Source organism: Delphinapterus leucas, unplaced genomic scaffold, assembly GCF_059928025.1.
Source record: "Delphinapterus leucas isolate spDelLeu-1000000601 "Yukka" unplaced genomic scaffold, BTC_Dleu_Yukka2 spDelLeu_asBTCV2_sq25, whole genome shotgun sequence".
Taxonomy (NCBI): domain Eukaryota; kingdom Metazoa; phylum Chordata; class Mammalia; order Artiodactyla; family Monodontidae; genus Delphinapterus; species Delphinapterus leucas.
The window spans coordinates 16,032,429-16,052,455 of NW_028322234.1; the positions used below are offsets into that span (position 1 = coordinate 16,032,429).

Sequence of the window (20,027 nt, forward strand, 5' to 3'; positions counted from 1 at the left end):
GCCCACAGTGGTCCTCAGCTCAGCAAAACCTGCCTCCTGACCCTCAAGAAAAGCCTTTTTTGGGGGGCTGTGCCTCACAGCTCATGGGATCTGAGTTCCCCGACCAGGGATCGAACCCGGGCCTCAGCAGTGACAGCTCTGAGTCCTGACCACTGGACCACCAGGCAATTCCCAAGAAAAGCCCACTTTACAGCCAAGAAAGCTGAGGTCCAGAGAGGGCCAGGCACACCCAGTGCCACCCAGCCCCGAAAATAATACCAGCAGCACCGCCTGGCCAGTGTTTGACCTTTATTAGGAGGTGAGGTGGGGAGGAGGGCCCGCCCCCGTGCCCGCTCCCCACTGGTGACCCCCATCAGGAGTTAAGGCTCCAAGCAGCAAGTGAGAGGAAGGTGCCCAGCTGAAACAGCCGAGGCCTGGAGGCGTTCCCCCCGCCCCCGAAATCAGCCCGGCTGAGGGGCCGTCCTGAGGCCTAGGTGAGGCTGGCGTTGGAGCTGCTGGTAGCACTGCCCCGCTTCTGCAGGCAGCGCACAGAGCTGGGGACCTGTAGGCCTGCCGTCACGTGGAAGCTGCCACACCACACCTGGGGGACGGCGTCGGGGGGGACACAGAGAGCTCAGCAGCGAAGCCAGCCCTCACGCCACGCCCGCTCTCGCCCCGGGCCGCGGAGGAGGCCTCACCGTGAAAGCCGGCAGCAGCGGCTGTGTGAACTTGGCCTTGAAGGTGTGCAGAAGCTGTTTGGTGCGGGCGTTGTAGAAGGACAGGAGGCCTGGGGTGGAGGGCAAGAGGGACGGGGCACCGGTGAGAGGGGTTTGGGCAGAGAGACGGTGGACAGGGGTGGCCGGGGAGGTCAGCGGGGGCTCGGGGTCACCTTGGTGGAAGTCGCAGTGCACGCCCAGGCAGTCGGGCACGGGGGTGTCCAGCACCTTGGCCTTGTTGGCGTGCTTGGCAGTGAAGCTGACCTGCAGCCAGTTGTTGACATACACGCACCAGGACGCGGCTGTCTTGCCCAGCTGCTCGAAGCGGCCCAGGCTGCGGTAGGCCACCCCCAAGCCAAAAGCCTTGCTGTCCGGCTCGTAGCGCACCTCCCAGTAATGCTCCCCGCCATCAATCAGCGTGTCCCCTGTGGGGCGGAGCGGGCAGGGGGGACTGGGTAGAATCGGGTCCCAGGTGCCCTTTCACAAAGGGGCAACCAGAGCCCAGCTATTCCCTCCAGATACTGCTCGGTCCTCAGCTGTTCCTTCCAGATACTCCAGGCGTCCCTAGATATTCGTTAAGTCCGGATCTTCTCCAAGCCTCAACTAGATCTCAGCTACTCCCTGAGTCCACATCCTCCCCGGACCCCGGATCCAGATTCTTGCCACCTCAGCTACTCCCCAATCCAGCTACTCCTGAGCAGCTTCTCCGCACACTCTTGCCCCACCAGACGGTAGCTTTTCTCCTCACTCATCCCCAGAAACCAGCTACTCCCTAAATTTGTGCCCTCCCCGCCGCCACCTGCCACAAAGTACAAACCACACTGGCTTCCTCATTTACCCTGGCTTCTTTTTCAAGCTTTTCTTCTGGACAGTGGTGATTCCCCTGAACTCCAGGTCGTCCTTGGACTCCAGCTTCTCCTCCACAGGATCCAATCAGTCCTGTGGTGCTGACCGCTCCTCTCATCCTAGCCATTCTCTCCACTTCTCAGACTCAGCCACTCTCTCTGGCTCCTCCACTCACCCTAAGCCACTTTCCCGAGCCCCTGTCTTGCTTCAGCTCCTCCACAAACCTGGCTGCTCCACAGGCAACTGTTCTTTCCAGCTACTCCCCGAGGCTCAGCTACTCCCTGAGTCTCAGCTACTCCACAGACCCCAGGAAATCCCCTCTCAAGCTCCTGCCCAGCCACTCCCCAGTCCAGAATATCCATAAGCTCTGATTCGCCCCATTAATCCCTCAGCCCCAAATCTTCCCATTCCTCCAGTGTCACAATAACACATTATTGGGACCATTCCCACAGAAGCTTTGTTGATAGCTGCCTCAGTTTCCCCAGCCAAAGGAATTCTCTCCCACCACCCCCCATCAGGGCCCTGCCCAGAGTACTCCTCTCTCCTCCCATCTACCCTCCTCCTTACCCAGCACCGTGTAGGACTCAGCTGTGAAGCGATCCCGTCCCCCACGACCTGAGGGCATCCTCTTGGGAGATGGAGTACCTCTGTGGGCAACAGGGAAGGGGAAGTCTCAATTCAGAACTCACCTCTCCCATCGGAGGGCTTCCCTGGTCCACCCCAGCCACCAGGAACTTTTCATCATTCCTTGACTGTCTGTGGTTCTTTTCATACACAGGGCCTCTCATGTCAGAACACACCAGTGACCTTCCTCATCTGGAAAACTCCTATTCAACCATCAAAACCCATTTCAAAGTCTCCTCTCCCTTCATTCACTCTTTGGGTCCCCCCAGCTCCACATCCCTCCCTCCACCCCAGCCTTGAGCACACTGGGCTTGTGTGTCCATGTCCAGCTTGATCTCCTCCACCAGAGACTCAGGGAGGGGAGAGGGCAGGCTACCTGGCTGGGGAGTTGACGGGAGACGCCGTCCGCCCCTTGCCATCTTTCTCGCGAGCTTTGATATCCTGCACCTTCCCGCCCATGGCGTCCCACTCCACGGAGAGATCATCCACCCGCAGGTTCTGGTGGGATGTGGACGCATCCAGGCGGAACATGAACGCTGGGGCCAGGCAGATGTGGGAGTCACAGAGATGGGGAAACCCGGAGGCACAGAGAGAGACAGACAGTGACCAAGACAGACCATGACAGGGACAGAGAACAGAAAAACACAAAGAAACAGAGACTAAGACAGAGAGAGAGCAAAAGAGACCAACAGACAAAGATTCAGAGACAGAGAGATACAGAGACAACAGGCAGAAAGACACCAAGAGACAAGATGGGGAAGAGTGGAGAGGGCAGAACATGTAGCCAGAGGAGTGAAGACCAAGGGCTTGTTGCCTAAAGGTATCCCAGGTCTGAAGCCATTTTCAAACCACTGTGCTGCCCTGTGCTTCCACTGGGGATTAATCCCAGGAAAGGGGCTGGGCTATAGCATGACAGAGTTAAGCAAGATTGCAGAAGGACTTCCTATCAGGACATTCAAAGGTGTCACTGTGAGAGGCTAACAAATCTGTCTTCAGTACTGATATCCCATTCCCAATTCTATAGCACGCTTAGCCATTTTTTGGAAAAGAGAGAGAAAGAGAGAGAGAGAGAGAGAGAGAGTGTGTGTGTGTGTGTGTGTGTGTGTGTGTGTGTGTGTCTAAAGACCATCCAGGTATAATGGGATCAACTGCAAATGCAAAGAACAATACCAGGTTTATACCAGACACTCAGGCTAAGGAAGCTACCGTGGACCGAGCACTGAGCTTCCTGGCAACCATGGCAAAAAGGGTCATAGAATCCCGCTTAGAAGATTCTCCTCAGACACCAGTCCCTGGGGCCCTGGGAGTAAGGGGTTATGGTGTCTCAGCCAGGGCAGGGGTGGGAGCCAGTCACCTGGTGTCTCCAGGGTCACTGGCTCAGAGAACTCGCCTGAAACTGCCTTATTACAGGCCTTCACACGGAAATTCATGTATTTCATGTCAAACTTGAGACCTACGAGACAACAGAGGAATCAACATTGTGTACGCTTTGAGCAATAGATTAGTAGGCCCCTGTGTCCCACAGTAATCCCACCACCCTTCATTCTAAGGAGTATCTTATAAATGACATCCCTGAGAAACCATCCTTGCCCTCATTCACCTGTGGGGTATCACTTGGCTCTGCCCACAACCCAGACTGGCCAGTCAGGATGCTTTATGGCTCAGTCACACCAATTGGTCCAGGGATAGGCACATGACCCAAACTAGCCAATCAGAATCTGCCCTGGGACTCTAGTATTATAATGAGCAGATTCTGTCTTTCCTCTGGGCTGGCCAGCTAGAAGGAAGCTCCTTTTGAGAAAATTTTCCAGCACGTCGGCAAGCCTCCTGGAGAATGCAGCCCTAGAGCCAATGAGTGTCAGGAACGGAGCTGAGCGAGTCATTTGCTGGAACCCCTGGATCTAGCCATGCCTGGTTCCTTAAAGGCTTTCCATACTACTAGGATATATCCTACCCTCCATTTCTATACTTTAAAAAAAATATTATTAATTTCTTCTAACCTTACAAAATAAAAGCAACCATCAAGCTGTCTTCTCCCTCAAGCAAAACCTCTTTGGAGAGCTGTCCACACCCCCCTCTCAGCTGCATCACTCCCTCTCCTTCCTTTGGCCTTGTTATTCCTCATCTTTCAGGATCTCCTGGCTGACCACTCCTTCCTTCATGGAACATTCTCTTTCCTTGGCAGCCATGGCATCGCCCTCTCCTGGCTGCCCCCTCTGATTGCTCCCCCTTGGTCTTCTTTGCAGGCTCCTCCATACCCTCAAATGTATGGGTGCCTCAGTCTGGAACCCCTGCTCACCTCACTCTGCTGACTGTCCCCTTCTCACCCTTCAAACACCGTCTCTCCACCCACAGCACTCACAGCCCAACCTTTAGCTCAGACCACATGTCCAGCTGCCTCCTGGGCATTCCTCACAGGGTGCCCATTCTCTGGGCATCCCAAACAACACTTAGTACCCCCTGCTCTGAAATCTCCCATAGATCCCCTTGCCCTCAGGGTAAAGTCCCCGTTCCTCCTCTCCCCTCTCCCTACAGTTGTGGTTCCCTCTGCAAACTTAACTAGTTCCAGGCACTAAGGCTCAGTGTTCTGGCCTCTGAGCCCTTGATCAGGCTGTTCTTCTGCCTGGAAGTCTGTTCTCCCCCACTTCTCTTTTGGGCCTCAGCCTGGCTGTTAACCTCCTCCAGGTGCCCACCCAGACTGCCTCACCCTCCCTTGGAGCCCCTTTTCTGAGAGTAAGGTGGGTTGCTCAGCAGCGCCATCTACTGCCCCAGAGCTAAGACTACCTACCACCCAGGAGGCTTGGTTTCAGAATCACGAACCCATCTGACTTTTGACAGTGCGTGCCTCAGTTTCCTACTCTGCGACCCAACGATCATATCCCCAACACACTAAGTAGGGTTCACATGAGGATGAGATGGGTCAAGGAATATAAGTTATAAACTCAACCCAAACCTTCCTGTCTTCCAAACAATCAACGAGAGAGTAGGTGGACTGCAAATAACCACATAGGTTATTTACATAGGTGAGCAAATTCGTCATTATCTTGAATATCGCAGGTCTTTTGAGGGATTCAAGTCCCTGCCCTATGGATTCTGGAAAAGGCCAGAGAGGTAAAGAGGATGCATCCAGAAGCCTGTGATGGAGAAGATCTACACCTTGATGATGGTGGTGATTACACAGATTTACACATGGGATAAAATTGCACATGGGATTACACAGGCACACACGAATGAGTGCGTGTAAAACTGGTGAAAAGCGAATCAACACTGCAGAAGGTACCCGTGTCAGCTTTCTGGTTCTGGTATTGAGTTCTAGTTACGTAAGCTGCCACTACTAGAGAAAGCTGGGTATAGTCACACAAGGGACTATCATTCAGCCTTAAAAAAGGAAGGACATTCTGACACAGGGTACCACGTGGATGAACCTTGAGGACGTGATGCTCAGTGACATAAGCCAGACATACTGTGTGATTCCACCTGTATTAGGTACTTAGAGTAGTAACAATCATAAGGACTGGAAGTAGAATGGTGGGTGCCAGGGGCTGCAGGGAGGGGAATGGGAGTTAGTGTCTGATGGGGACAGGGGGACTTCCCTGGTGGTCCAGCGGTTAGGACTCAGCTTTCATTGCCGAGCGTGCGGGTCCCTGGTCGGGGAACTAGGATCCTGCAAGCCGTGTGGTGCGGCCAAAAAGTTAAAACAAACAAACAAACAAAGCTAATGGGGACAGAGTTTCAGTTTTGCAAGATGAAAAGTTCTGGAGATAGATGGTGAATTTTATGTTATGTGTGTTTTACCACAATAAAAAAAGATTGGGGGGAAAAAATGGGATGTGTTTATTTTGATTCCCATGCAAACGATAAGTCAAGAGTTTCTCAGGCCCTCTCGCAGGTTGCTGGCTTTTCTTTCCCGCAATTAGCATGCTCATTATTAACCATGCATGCTGATTGCAGCCCAAGAGCAGTGGTGATAGTTATCTTGTCAGCCAGACTCTCCCCGCCCCTGAGGGTTTCCCTTGGCTCAGGACGGCTTCTTAACTCATTAGGGACCCCTAATTTTATCTTCCATCAGACCCTCCCCTACCAGCTGGACGGATTCCCCCAGGCTTTCTGCTCTCTTATAACTGCCAAGGAAATCCCCAAGTCCTGGGAGGGTAGCCCCCCAAACACCAGTCCACCAGAGGAGGGATTTTCACCCACTTTGCTCCCCCACTACTCCAAGGATGGTGCTTGGTACCCGGCAGACATCAAGTCAAAATGAATGAATGAATGAATGAATGAACGAATGCTGGATCATAGAGATAAGACAGGGATGGAGGAGGCCCTCTCGGCCCATACCTCACTCAGTTCCTTCATCTGTAAAATGGTGATAATAAGCACGCCCATTACATGTGGGTAAAATGCTTAGCGCATAGTAAGCCCTCAACACGTGGTACAGTGGCTGTCACCAGTATAGTTTTCATTATTGTTATTTCTGCTACTCCCCACCAGTCCAGCCCAGCTGCTCTCACACCCCACGTGCCTTGAGGATCGTCCATGAGCCCCAGGTTGACTGATGGGGAAGGGTGAGCTGCCCTTACCGGTCAGGGTGTATTCTGTCTGCTGGATGCCCTCGATGACCATCCAGGGCTGGTCCTCCTTGAGGCGGGGCGGGCCCTCAAAGTTGGTCCGCCGATACTCCAGCACATAGTGGTCAATCTTGTTGTCCTCGTCCGGCATGCGCCACACCAAGGTTACACAGTTGTCGGCCACCAGGGACTCGGCCAGGTCGATCACAGGGGCACTAGGCACTGCCCAGGACAGAGCAGAGAGGGGTGTCAGGGTGCTGTGCCTGCAGGGGCGGGCCTTGCTGTAACCCCACCCACATAATAGACCTTCTTGGGGGCGGGGCGTCCTCTGGATCCCAGGATTAGGGGCGGGGCCCCTCTGGGTTGTGGGGCCTGGGGGTGGAACCTCCTCAAAGGGTGGAGGGTAGGGAAGAGCTTTCTCAGGGTTTAACCAACAAATGGCTTGGCCTTCTCTGGATTCCACCATTCAGATGAAGAACATTTCCAGAACTCAACCAATTGGGGGTGTGGCCTCCACGGGACTCCACCCCTGGTGGGTGGGGCTTCTTCAGGGCTCTGTCACAGGGTGGGGCTTACTCATGGCTCCATCCACCGTGGGGTGGGAATTCTCAGGGCTCCACCCCAGGGCGGGGCCTTCTGGGGTTTCCACAAATGGCTGTCAGCCCTACTCTAGGCCTTGTCTCAGGGCCCCCAAGACTCCCGGGCCATTTCCCTGCAATCTTGGCCCTCCAGCAAGTTCCCCTCTCACCAGGCAGGAACGTGAGTGCCTGTAGCATCCTCCGCTCCTGTGCAAAGTCCACCATGAGGTGACTCATGTTGTCGCTGACCTTGGCTTTCAATGACAGCCGGAAGGCGGGGGCCATCGTCACACTGCAGGGAAGGAGGTGGACGCCCAGGCCTAGTCCTCCGAGGTGTGTGTAGGGGACCCCCTCCCCCTTCTTCCTGTCCAGTGCTCTGGGCCAAGGGACCCTCACCTGGGCATTCCCACCTTCACAACAGGGGTGGGGCAATGGGGTGGGAGCCAGGGCCCAGCATCTTACCCATCTTTGATTTGCTTGGCAGCCTAGAAAGAGGGACAGAATAAAATCCAAAGAATTGTGTTGACTGAGTCAGAAAGCCAGTATACAGACAGGAAGACTGAGGCCCAGCCAGGCATCTATGTGGCAAAGTGCCCCAACACTGGGGCAGAAAACCTTGGCTGTGCCCCGAAGGGATAGGGGGCGAAGACAGGCTCCCACCCCCACCTCCCACCCAGTACCCAGTACATACAGTTGGCTGATTTAGCAAATAAAAATTTTATAGGATGCCCAGTTAAGTTTGCATTTCAGATAAACAGGAAATGATTTTCTAGTATAAGTAGGTCCCATCCAATATTTCAGACGCACTTATACTAAATATTGCACGTGACATATGACTAAAAAATTATTCGTTGTTAAATCTGAATTTCAGATAAAGAATGAATATGTATTTTTGTGTAAATATGTCCCATGCAACACTTGGGAAATATTTATACTAAACATTTGCATGAGATATACTAAAAAATTTATTTGTTCTTAAATTTGAATTTCAGATCAACCACGATGAATTGTTCTTTTTAGCGTATGTCCCATGTGATCTTTGGGATGTACTTAGACTAAATATTGCATGGGCCACACTTATACTAAAAAATTACTCGTAGTTGATCTGAAACGCAAATGTATCTGGGGCTCCTGTATTTTATCTGGCAGCCCTACCAGTCGCTTCCCAGGCACATACCTGAGGAAAGTCCTCGCGGTCCGTGGCCTGCAGGGTCTGGTTGGCCGTCTCCAGAAGCTCCTCAGAGCTCTCCAGAGCTCGCGTGCAGGCAGCCAGCTGGTTCTGCAGGTGCCATGGCACCGAGAGAAGAGACACCTTACTCCACTGCCTCAAGCCCTCCCAGGGCTCCCCACCGCCTTCGGGATACAGGGTACCATGCCCTTCTCCAACTGCAGGTGGGAGAGGGAGGCTGGCCCTCTGCAGGCAGGGCATCAGAACCACCTGGGGATCCCTTCCTTAGAAATGCACATGCCCAGGCCACATCTAAGCCCAGGGCTCCACATCCCCCAGGGATGGGAATCTGGGGCGTTAGGAGGTTGCCCAGGAGGTTCTGGTGCAACCTCCAGCGACCCCAGCTTGGAATCTGAGACCCCAGGAGACTCACAGGGGGGTGTTTGGCAAGGGGTGATGCCCTCAGATCTGGGACACCAGTGGGAAGGGCTGAGAAATTGGAAGCGCTGGGTGAGGACAGGTGGGGAGGAAAAGCCAGATGTACGGGTGGGGCTGCAGCCGTGGAGAGGAGGGGTGGATGGGAGAGGGGATTAAGAAGGAGAGCAGGTGGGTGGGACATTAATAGGTCATGGCCAGGGAGGAGGCTGGGAAGACCCCAGGAAAAAAGAGAAGGTGTGGCCGACACCGCTAGAGGGTCCGGCTCTGGACGCCGGGGACACTTGGGGACATCTCTGGGAAGGGGCACGGGAGGAGGGGCAGGTTTGGACAAAGATGCTTAGGCCAGCTGGGCTCTGCTGAGTGCGAGGGGTGGGATGGGGGATGGCGTCTGGGCGGGGTTCCAGGAGAGCACCACCCCCCGGCCCACCCCCCCCCCCCCCCCCCACACCTGCAGCTCATAGGCGCGGCTGGCACGGTCTTGCTTTATTTTCATGAGCATGCCCTCCTTCAGCTCCTCCAGGAGGGAGAAGAGGGACTGGAACTCGGCTTCCAGGTCCTCCTGCACCTTGGCCGAGTTCGCCTTCGGAGAGACATTGTGGGGTCAGAAGGGCTAGGATTGTCAAAGCCGGTGCTCAGATGGGGAAACAGGCCTGGCCGTGGCAGCCAGGCCCGCGAGTCCCATGGACATCAGCAGACTAGCTCGTATGGCTGCCCCTCCCTCCCTCCTGGGGGGGTGACTTCCTCACCTCCACGTTCAACAGCATCTGCTTGAGGGAGTAGATGAAACTCTGAATCTCTTCGTTTTTCACAGCCAGTGTCGTGATGATCTTCCGCAGAGCCTCCTGCCCCCAGGGGAGCGCGCACACAGGTAAGCCCCTCAGCCTGGCCGGGCTCCCCGACTTGAGACTCCCCATTCTGTCCTCCAGTCATCCAGGGAGGAGATGCGGGGGCATCCACCAAGAGCAGGCCCTGGGCGGAGCTCTGGCCCTACATCCCTCAGGAAGCGGGCAGGCATTAGGCACCCTATGCGTGCCCATTTCACGGGGGAGGAAACTGAGGCTCTGAGAGAGCTTCTCAGGAAGGAACAGACCCTGGGCCCCAGTTAGGTCTGCCTGAGCACAAAGCCTTCAACCAGGTACCTATATCCTGAGGGCAGGGCATGATCCAGGGCGAGGGACTAGCTTCGGGAAAGAAACCCCAGAGGAAAAGGAGGCCTGCAGAACATGGGCTCATCTGGGGAAGGGGATACGCTGGGAAAAGGGATTAGCAAGGAGAAAGGAGGTACCTGAGGAAGAGTTAGAGAGACCAGGTAAGTGGAGAAAGGCAAGGAGGCCTGGAAGAGGGGATGCAGGAGGGAAGGAGGCCGCGTGGGGGGATGCTGCTGGGGCCTGTATCCCTAACCCAGGCCTCCGACGGGTGCTTTTCCTGGGGGCGCGGGATTGGTGGGGTCACCAGTGCTGAGCTGGCGGGGCGTCCTCCGAGGCGGGGCGGGGTGGGGGCCGGGACACCTGGTCCGCAATCCGGGTGGAAGGCGTGGGAGATGGAGTCAAGGCTGGGTCCGGGGTACTGGGAGGGCGAGGGGGACATGGAGGGGATGTGCCTGAACCCAGGCCAAGATGATGTGGGGTCGTGGCGAGAGTCGGGGGGGGGAGCTGAGTCTAGAATCGGGGCTAGATCCGGGCGCGGTTGCGGTGGGGGTGGGGCTTCGTCCGCAGAGCAGCTGGGGCGGGGGGGCGGGGAGGTAGCTGCGGCATCACCTGGTCCCCTCCTCTTGTCTAACCCCGCCGCGGGCCCCGCCCCGCCCCGCCCCGCCCCGCCCCGGTCTTACCCTCTGGTCCTCCATGGCTGCAGCCCAGGTCGTCCCCGGCCAGGCCCGCGGGTCTCACTCGCTCTTCTAGTCCCCAAGCTGCCTTTGCCGCTGCCGGTAGCCAATGGCCCGCCGAGCCCTCGCCGCCGCCGCCGCGCCCCCAGTCAGCGCTCCATCACTGGCCGCAGGGCGCAGGCGCGCCCCTCGCGGCAGGCTGGGAAATGTAGTCCTTCTTGCGCTAGGGTCGCCGAGAGCCGAGACCCACAGAGCCTGGGTCGTACCAGGCGACATTGCTAATGATGTCTGAGCTGGAGAGAGCCCGGAACTGGGAGGCAGGATGCCTGGGTTCGACTGCCATGTGGCCTTGAGCCTACCCCTAGTCTTCCTAGTGCCTCAGTCTCCCCACTCTCTCACCCACACAACTTCTCAGCTGCCACTCAAACTGGAATTCCACTGCAACCCACCTCCACCTGGCCCAGAGATCTGCCCCCCGCAACTACTGACGCCTTACATTTACTGAAAAGCCAAAGTCTTTTGCCCAAGCGGATGTTCAGCTTCCAAAGCCGCCTTTCTCTCCCTAAATCACAACTGAACTCCTATGCATCCCACAAAGCCCCAGGCCCTCACATCTCCTCCAGAAGCCTCTCTGCCTGCCCAGAATCCATAGGGCTAGGAGGAGGCTGGGAGGCACTTCCTGGGGAAGTGTGGGCAGAGCGCCACCGCAGGGGCCTCCCTGTGGTTGACAGGAACAATTCTGCCAAGAACACTGACCCTCTTCTTTCTGGTTGAAAAAAAGGAGGTCACACTGTGGGTGGGGGTGAGACATTGAGGCCTAGGAGTCTGCCTCCTCGTCCGGGGTGGGTACTGCCGGCTGTGGGGTGATGTGTGCAGGGCTGGGAGAAAGTCCAGAGCTTGTGAACCCCCTCGACTGGGCCCCCAATCTTCTCCCCAGGCTGTGGGGACAGGGGAGCAACCCTACCTGCCGTGGGACTCAAAGCCATTAGAAGAAGTCCCTTCCTCTGAACCTCAAAGGAAGACACCTTGGGAGCAAAATAACTGAGGCTGGGGTTCTGCCATTCTGTCCCCTGCTCAGGCCTCTGCCACCTGCTCCCCTCTCCTCCCCTCCTCTTGCCTCACCTGCCCTTCAATGTGTCCCCCCCAGCCTAGGTGTGTTTGTATAGTCTTTTAGAAGGATTTTCACTCACATGATCTCCACCACATACGCATACTGCTTTCAGATTAAAAAAAAAAAAACTTCTGGGAAACTGAGGCAAGAGGTGACAGGAAGTGGAACCCCAAGCAGCAGTGGCCACCAGACATCTGCTGGCTGCCCGGGTGTCACCTATACCTCTGTGGTGGGGGTGGAGTGTCACATATGTCTCTGTGGCAGGAAGTCTGTCATGTAGGAGGGGGAGGGGGTTGGCAGGATGCTGGGAGAGGGGAGCCTGATGGGCCAGGAATGGGCTCCCTGGACAAGGTGCTGGTCCTCCTGGCACAGTTTTGGGGTGAGTACTTGGGCCTCCCTCCCCTCTACCCCCACCCTGTTGCAACCCATCACCCAGCTTCCTGCCCCTCCTTTACAGGGCCCCTCGAAACCTTAGTTTCTCTGCTCTGCCAAATACGCCCCGTCTCTCTCCCTGATACTCAGAACTTTACAAGGGTTGGAGGGTTCTAGCAAGGATCCTCAGAGGGGCCTGCAGTATAAAATTCACACCATGACCTGCGTACGAGTCTTGCGTGACCTGGCTCCGCTGGCCTCTCATCTCCTCTGTCCTCTGCATTCCCTCTCTCCCCCGTGGCCAGCCTGCTGACTCTTCTCTCCTTTTTTCTTTTTCTTCTTTCTTTTTTTTTTTTTTGCGGTACGCGGGCCTCTCACTGTTGTGGCCTCTCCCGTTGCGGAGCACAGGCTCCGGACGCGCAGGCTCAGCGGCCATGGCTCACGGCCCCAGCTGCTCCGCAGCACGTGGGATCTTCCCGGACCAGGGCACGAACCCGTGTCCCCACCATCGGCAGGCGGACTCTCAACCACTGCGCCACCAGGAAAGCCCCCTTTTTTCTTTTTTTTATTCCAACACATCAAGCTTGATCCCACCTCCGGGCCTTTGCACCTGCTGTTCCCTCTGCCTGGAATACTCTTCCCTGGATCTCCTCTCTCTAGCGTCAGCTACAACTGCACCCCAAAGACCGGGAACTTGAAGGGGTGTCTAACAGACACCCCAGACTTCTCATGGCCCAAAGCAAACTCTTTCCCCTCCAGCCCTGCTTCTCCCTCGGTGTCCCCCATCTTGGCCCAAAGGCTCCACCATTCACAAAGTCCCTCAGGTTAAACCTTGGAAATCTGCCACTGTCCCTCTTTCCCTCTCTCTCAATTCAGTTCCTCTTGTAGTCCTTCTGGGGACAACTTTCAAAATCTATTCAGACTCTGACCCCTTCTTTCCAGGGTCCGGCCCACATCACTGGTATCCTGGACCTTCATTTCCTGGCCTCACCTGATCTCCCTGTGTCATAGCCTGTTCTCACCATGGCAGTCACGGTGATCTTTTTAAAACTTAAATTGGACCACATTTCCTCCCTGCTCCCCTGGTTTCCCATCACGCTTAGGTTAAAAACTAAACTGCTCCCCTTTCCCCACCCCCACCTCTGTACCTCCACCACACCCCACCCCAATGGCCTGCAGGCCTCGAAAAAGCCATCCCCTGCCGACTTCTTGGATCCCACTTCCTCTCGCCGGCTAGCTCTTCTCCAGCCACGGGGCCTCCTCACTGTTCCTGCAACTTACCAGGCACGGTCCAGCCTCAGGACCTTGGCACGGCCCGTTCCCTGTCTGGAGTGCTCTTCCTGCATATCTTCCTTCCCACGACTGACTACGTCTTACCATTCAGATCCCTGTTCAAATGTCACCTCCTCTGAGAGGCCTTCCCTGACCATCCTCTATAAGTAGATCCTCTCACTTCATCCTTATCCCCTATTGCCACTCCCCATTCCTTTCCTCCGTCAGGATTCTCATTTCACGACTTCCAGTGTCTCTCTCCCCACAGACCCTCAGCTCCACAAGGGTAGGGATTTGTGTCTTAGTCACGTCTGTGTCTGTGTCCACAGTGGCCAGGACAGGGTCTGGCTCACGCGAGGCAATATGTGTGTGGCTGAGAGCCGGACACGTCATACCATCCACCTTGAAATCTCGCAAGTGCCAAGAGACTTATCCCCATTTCACAGATGAGGCCATTGAGCCTCAGCAAGAACCTTGCAAAGATCACACAGACAGCAAGCTTTCAGACTCTTACTGCCTCATCCCTGTGGGCTGGCTAATGCAGCCCACTCACCGGGCTCACACACAGTCACACACACTGAGAAAGGCCTCACTCACCTCTTCTGTCCCCCAGCCCTGCAAGGAGCCACAGGCCTGAGTGTGCAGCAGGCACCCAAGTTGCTCCAGGTGAGGCAGGACAGTCAGGTGACCTTGGCCTGCCAGGTGGTGCAGGCCCAGGCCTGGGAGCAGCTACACATCGAATGGACCAAGGATGGTGACAACTTGTGCCAGACACGCATCATCAACGGCAGTCTCACCATGGTTGTCTGCGGGCCTAGGGGACGGCTCTCCTGGCAGCCGCCTGGCAATCTCACCCTGCAGCTGGACCACGTGAGCCTCAATGACGGTGGGCTCTACGTGTGCTGGGCGACCGTGGAGATCCCTGACTTGGAGGAGGCCCAGGGCAGTGGGACACAGCTCCTGGTGGAGACAGGTATGAGAGCATGTGCGGGCAAGCTGGGGACTTGGAACTTCCAGAAATCTTAAAACTGTAGAATCTCAAACTCCTAGAAACATAAATTCTCCAAATCAGATTCCTAGGAACAGAAAGTCTGCAGATGCAAGAAGTTTGTAAACTAGGCAGCCTCTGTTGCAACGACTCCACTCTGCCGTTGCAGCATGAAAGTCACCAGAGGCATACCTACAGGAATGGGCGGGCCTGGATGCCAATAAAACTTTATTGAAAAAAACAGGCAATGGGCCATATTTGCTGAGCCCTGTTCCAAGATATCACAATAATAATAACCCTTGAATATATATAATTCTGGATTCTGATTCAAAACAATCCCATAAAACACGCTATTCAAGTACATCCTACAAACAGAGAAATGCACACACTGTAAGTGGCCAGCTCAATGGATGTCTTAGTCTGTTTGGCCGCTGCTATAACAAAACACTACAGACTGGGTAGTGTTTTTAAATAAACCACAGATTTATTTCTCAGAATTCTGGAGGCTGGAAATCCAAGATCAAAGCACCAGCAAGGTTTTGTTCTGGTGAGAACCCTCTTCGTGTTTCATAGCTTGCACCTTCTAGCTATGTCCTCACGTGGAAGAAGCCGGGGGGCTCTCTGGGGTCCTTTTTTTTTGGGCGTGCCGCATGGCATGTGGGATTTTAGTTCCCCAACCAGGGATCGAACTTGCGCCCCCTGCACTGGAAGCATGGAGTCTTAACCACTGGACCATCAGGGAAGTCCCCTGGGGTCCCTTTTATAAGAGCACTGATCCCATTCATGAAGGCTCTACCCTCATGATCTAATCACCTCCCAAAGGCCCCGACCTCCAGTTACCATCATATTGGGGGTTAGGATTCAACATATGAATTTTAGAGGGATGTATACAAACCACAGCAATGGATTCTTACAACCTGAACACACTTGGGTACCCAGCACCATGCTCAACACACATATCTGCTTCCTCATAGATGCCATCCTCATGCCCACCCCACCATCCTGACCTCTAACAGCATAAATCTATTTTAACTGGTTTCATATTTTACTTAAATGGACTCACAGAGTATATTCTCTCTCCGACATCTTTCACTCAACATGATGTCTGGAAGATTCCTCCATGTTGGTGTGTGGAGCAGTGGCTCATCCTTGCTGCAGAGCGGCCTCCATCACCACCAATCATTCCAATTTCCTACTGATGACCATTTGGGCAGCTTCTGGGTTCTGGCTATTTTGAATAAGGCTGCTGTGAACAATCTAGAACTTGTCTTTTGGTCAACATATGGACACATTTCTATTGTACCGAGCACAATTCCAGAATCTCAAACCACAAGATAGAATCTTGCAGTTCTAGGGCTTCCCTGGTGGCGCAGGGGTTGAGAGTCCGCCTGCTGATGCAGGGGACGCGGGTTCGTGCCCCAGTCCGGGAAGATCCCACATGCCGCGGAGCGGCTAGGCCCGTGAGCCATGGCCACTGAGCCTGCGCATCTGGAGCCCGTGCTCCGCAACGGGAGAGGCCACAACAGTGAGAGGCCCGCGTACCGGAAAAAAAAAAAAAAAAAAAAAAAAAAGAATCTTGCAGTTCTAGAATCCTAGGGACATAAATTCTAAGCTCTGAGAATTACAGCATATGTTCTGCATGGGACTGTCACTCCTAAGGAGGCAAAAATTTGTTCTTGGGAGCAAAGAAAATCTTACTCTTTTTATGTACAAAGCATCAATATGCAGACAGCCCATAAACAGAGTTACAGAATGTCTGTGGTATTAACATTTCATCGGGGAACAAATTAAGGTTCTTAGAGTGTCTACTTAGGGGAGTGATAATGAAAAAAGTTGAGAAACACTGAAATAAAGGAACGGAAGATTCTAGAATCTTAGAGTTGTAGTCTTAAATACTTTATTTATTAACTTATTTTTAATATTAATTAATTAATTACTCTATTTATTTATTTATTTATTTTTGGCTGTGTTGGGTCTTTGTTGCTTGCACAGGCTTTCTCTAGTTGCCCCGAGCGGGGGCTACTCTTCGTTGTGGTGCGTGGGCTTATCATTGTGGTGGCTTCTCTTGTTGCGGAGCAGGGGCTCTAGGCATGCGGGCTTCAGTAGTTGTGGCTCGAGGGCTCACTAGTTGTGGCTTGCAGGCTCTAGAGCACAGGCTCAGTAGTTGTGGCATATGGGCTTAGTTGCTCTGCAGCATGTGGGATCTTCCCGGACCAGGGCTCGAACCTGTGTCCCCTGCACTGGCAGGTGAATTCTTAACCACTGCACCACCAGGGAAACTGATCTTACTTTAAAAAGAGAAACTCTTAGAATTTTTTTCTAAATGTTTATCTATTTACATTTTGGCCGTGTTAAGTCCCAGTTGCAGCACTCAGGCTCTCTAGTTGTGCCGCATGGGCTTAGTTGCCCTGCGACCCGTGGGATCCTAGCTCCCTGAACAGGGATCGAACTGGTGTCTCCTGCATTGCAGGATGGATTCTTAACCACTGGACCACAAGGGGAGTCCCAGAGAGACTCTTAGAATTTTGCATCACAAAGTGTGTAGGAGCAGAAAATTCTAGAATTCCAGAATCCAGAATTGAAAACCATTGACTCTCAGGAATTCCCTCGGGGTCCAGGCGTTAGGATTCCATGCTTCCACTGCAGCGGGCACGGGTTCGACCCCTGGTGAGTCGGGGAACTAAGATCCCACAAACCGTGTGGCGCGGCCAAACAAATAAACGAAAAAGAAAGCCATGGACTCTCAAGGCTGGAAGCCACTTTCCCGATCAGCTAAGCCACCTGCCTCACTTTACAGAGGATAAAGCTGAGGCCCAGCAAGGACCAAGACACATCCAACCACACACACAAGCCGGGGATGCAGCCAGCTTTCTCCAGAGCCCACCTCATGCGTTTCCCCCACTCTTCATGACACCCCATTATAGGCCAAACCATAGGGGCCGGAGACTCAGGTTGACCCGATGGGGTCCTGCTCTCTCTCGGCGGTTCCCAAGGGCCTTGGGCATATGTCTGGCCCGTATCAGGCAGAATGAAGCACCACCCGGGCTCCCAGGCCCAAGAGACGCCCATTTGTCTCCAGCTGGCAGGACCCACCCGCTGCCTGCCTCTGGGGCGGTGTGTTATGGCTGTCCTGCCTGCCCCCCACCCCTCCAGTGACGAGGGGGCCAATTACCAATTAGCAGAGGCAGGGTAGCAGAGGCACCAGGCTGTGAGCTGTTGGCAGCTGTGAGGGAGCGAGAGTGAGCGGGCACAGGTCCAGCTCCCCACAGCTGGCTTTCCCATCCCTGAACAGCTGCTTGGAACCCTGGGACCACTGCCAACTTTAGAACCTCCATGATGAAGGGGTTGGGGGCTCTGGGTCTCGCCTTAGTCACAGGAGAAGGCACCTTTGGCTGGGGTTCATGTCAGTTATACAGACCTGAAAGCACGTCCCCATTCTGCCATTCACTTGCTGTGTGACCTTGGGCAAGTGACTTGACCCTTCTGTGCCTGTTTCCTTAGTCATCAAAATTCAGCTAATAGTGCTTTCCTCATCAGATTAGGTGAATTTAAAGTGATTATATCTAAAGAGTTTATTGCAGGGTCTGGAACATAGTAAGTCCTCAGTAAACATAAGTGGTTATTATTGTGTCTATGATACTGATTATTCAGCAAGACTCAAAAATTCAGGCCCGTGTAAGTTTTTGTTTGTTTGTTTTGGTTTGGTTTTTTTCCTTTCCTTTCTTTCTGAAACAGGGAAGGGAGAGGGAAGCTGAGGGGAGAAACACCTTTGTTCAAAGCATGGCCCAGCTGTTGCCTGGATGTGTGACTCCAGGCAAGTGACTCAGGCTATCTGAGGCTCAGTTTTCTTGGGATTGACACAGTGTAGACGCTCAAAAAACAGGAGCCATGAGGACCATAGATCCCATGATCAGGATGATGGAGCTCATGGTGGTGTTGGCAAAGTTCCTGGTGAAGATGGTGGAGCTCAAAATGAGGATGATGGAGCTCATGTTCAGGGTGATGGGACTAAGGGTGGGGATGATAAGGCTTGTGATGGGAACGGTGGAGCCTATTATGGCAGCAATGGGGCTCATGACAAGGGTGGTGCAGCTCATGGTGGGGAAGATGGAGCTCATGATGAGAAAATCCCGTTGGCATTTACTTCACAATAACCCATTAAGATAGGAATGATTAGTATCCTTTTTTCAAAAGAGGAAACAGGTTCAGAGCAAATCCCTGCCTGAACTCACACAGCATGGCAGGGGCAAGAACCCTGAGGTCCCACACGGGGTAGAGGGGCTCTTACCCTGAAGAGGTGCAGGAAGCTGGACTCGAAGGTGAGCTCCCCTGAGACGTAGGTTTCTTCTTGGCAGATGGCTGGCTACTGAACCGGAGCTTCTCAGGTGAGTTCCGTCCACGTGTCCCTCCTCCAGCCCCGCCCCACCCCGCCCCCGTGCCCCGCCCCCAGTCAGACCGCCCACAAACCACCACCGCCTTCCCAGGGCTCTCCTTCGCACTGCTGGTGACTGGAGCGGTGGCCGTGGCCGCTTTCGCTCTGGGCGCCTGGATCTGGGGCCGCCGCCGCTGCCGGAACACAGACGCAGGTAAGGAACCGCGCAGGTAGCCGCTCGGAGGGCGGACGGTTCCCACGAGCACCGCCATCCACTGGCGACCCCGCCCCCGCGTGGCGGATGCGGGAACTGCAGCTTCTTGACAAGGATGGAACGCAGACCCTTCTGACTTTGATACCTGCCCCTTTTGGAAGGAGCGAGGGTGAGGCTGGGAGGCAGAGAAGGGGAATAGATGGGGAAGGCTGGCCCCTACACCCATGTTTTTCAGAGGCATAGACAAAGCCTCCAGAAAGTGGGCTGGAGAGGGCCAGGCTCTCTTAAGTGATTCTTCCCTCTTTGTGTCATACCCCCCTCCTTCCAATGCAGGGAATCCACTCTACATCAATGCCTTATACCAGCCCCGGAGGGCCCCAAGGAAGAGTGAGGCATGGCCTGTGTAGGGGAAGATGCTGGACATCTCCAGCAAGAATCAGAAGGGCCAAAGCTTCTATTCGATCTCTTTCCCCTGGCCCCCCACCCCCAAGCGGCCTCTGGCTCCCAAATCTTCCTCCAGCCCCAGGCCCAGTCACCCCACCTCTGCAGTTGGAGTCCCTCCTGGCCCAGGCCAAGAGGATTCTTTGAAGTGGGAAGACGAATCAGAACCCCCAGAGACCCACAGAGGACACCCCCCCAGCAGCTACGTAAAGATGTGACTTATTCCAAGAGGATCACGAAGTCCAGCAGTTCATCCTGAAACACGCCCCCTCCTCATTTCTATGAGGCTGGATTTCTCCCTTGCCCAAAGAACACCCAATAAAGGCTCATGAAGAAACCAAAGCCAGAATTTGTGGCAATTTGGGAGTGCTAAAGAGATCTGAGGAGTCATCAGGGGGGTCTCAGAGGACCACTGTGGTGAGGGGGCTCTTTGATGACTCGCAAGCCTTCCACCTCTTATCCTTGGAGAGACATGTCCAATTAGCAGAGAGAAGTGATGCCCCTGGCTTCAAAACAGTGCT

At 54.4% G+C, this 20,027-nt stretch overlaps 2 protein-coding genes across 4 annotated transcripts; one reads left to right on the plus strand and one right to left on the minus strand.

The window, feature by feature from the left end:
* Positions 1-90: 90 nt before the first annotated feature.
* Positions 91-16,013, minus strand: FSD1 (fibronectin type III and SPRY domain containing 1). 2 transcript variants are annotated; one of them, XM_022557291.3, is made up of 14 exons: positions 15,543-16,013; positions 10,743-14,451; positions 9,661-9,756; positions 9,363-9,494; positions 8,486-8,587; positions 7,771-7,793; positions 7,479-7,600; positions 6,743-6,952; positions 3,520-3,618; positions 2,542-2,701; positions 2,109-2,188; positions 869-1,120; positions 678-766; positions 92-580 (listed from the first exon to the last, which is right to left on the minus strand). In XM_022557291.3, the coding sequence occupies exons 2-14, from the start codon at positions 10,755-10,757 to the stop codon at positions 470-472; spliced, it is 1,491 nt and encodes a 496-aa protein (XP_022412999.1). In that variant the 5' UTR covers positions 10,758-14,451; positions 15,543-16,013; the 3' UTR covers positions 92-469. The 2 variants fall into 2 exon arrangements, with proteins under 2 accessions (XP_089761748.1, XP_022412999.1); XM_089905622.1 differs by lacking the exons at positions 10,743-14,451; positions 15,543-16,013 and having other exon boundaries at positions 91-580; positions 9,661-10,637.
* On the plus strand, positions 12,008-19,595 carry TMIGD2 (transmembrane and immunoglobulin domain containing 2). Of its 2 annotated transcripts, none has more exons than XR_016391523.1 (5): positions 12,008-12,226; positions 14,105-14,464; positions 18,215-18,293; positions 18,835-18,864; positions 18,964-19,044. XR_016391523.1 is itself a non-coding variant. In XM_022557299.3 (5 exons), exons 1-5 carry the CDS (start codon positions 12,181-12,183, stop codon positions 19,470-19,472), a joined length of 612 nt encoding a protein of 203 aa, XP_022413007.3. In that variant the 5' UTR covers positions 12,123-12,180; the 3' UTR covers positions 19,473-19,595. The 2 variants fall into 2 exon arrangements, 1 of the variants encoding a protein (XP_022413007.3); XM_022557299.3 differs by lacking the exon at positions 18,215-18,293 and adding an exon at positions 19,399-19,595 and having other exon boundaries at positions 12,123-12,226; positions 18,964-19,065.
* Positions 19,596-20,027: the final 432 nt, after the last annotated feature.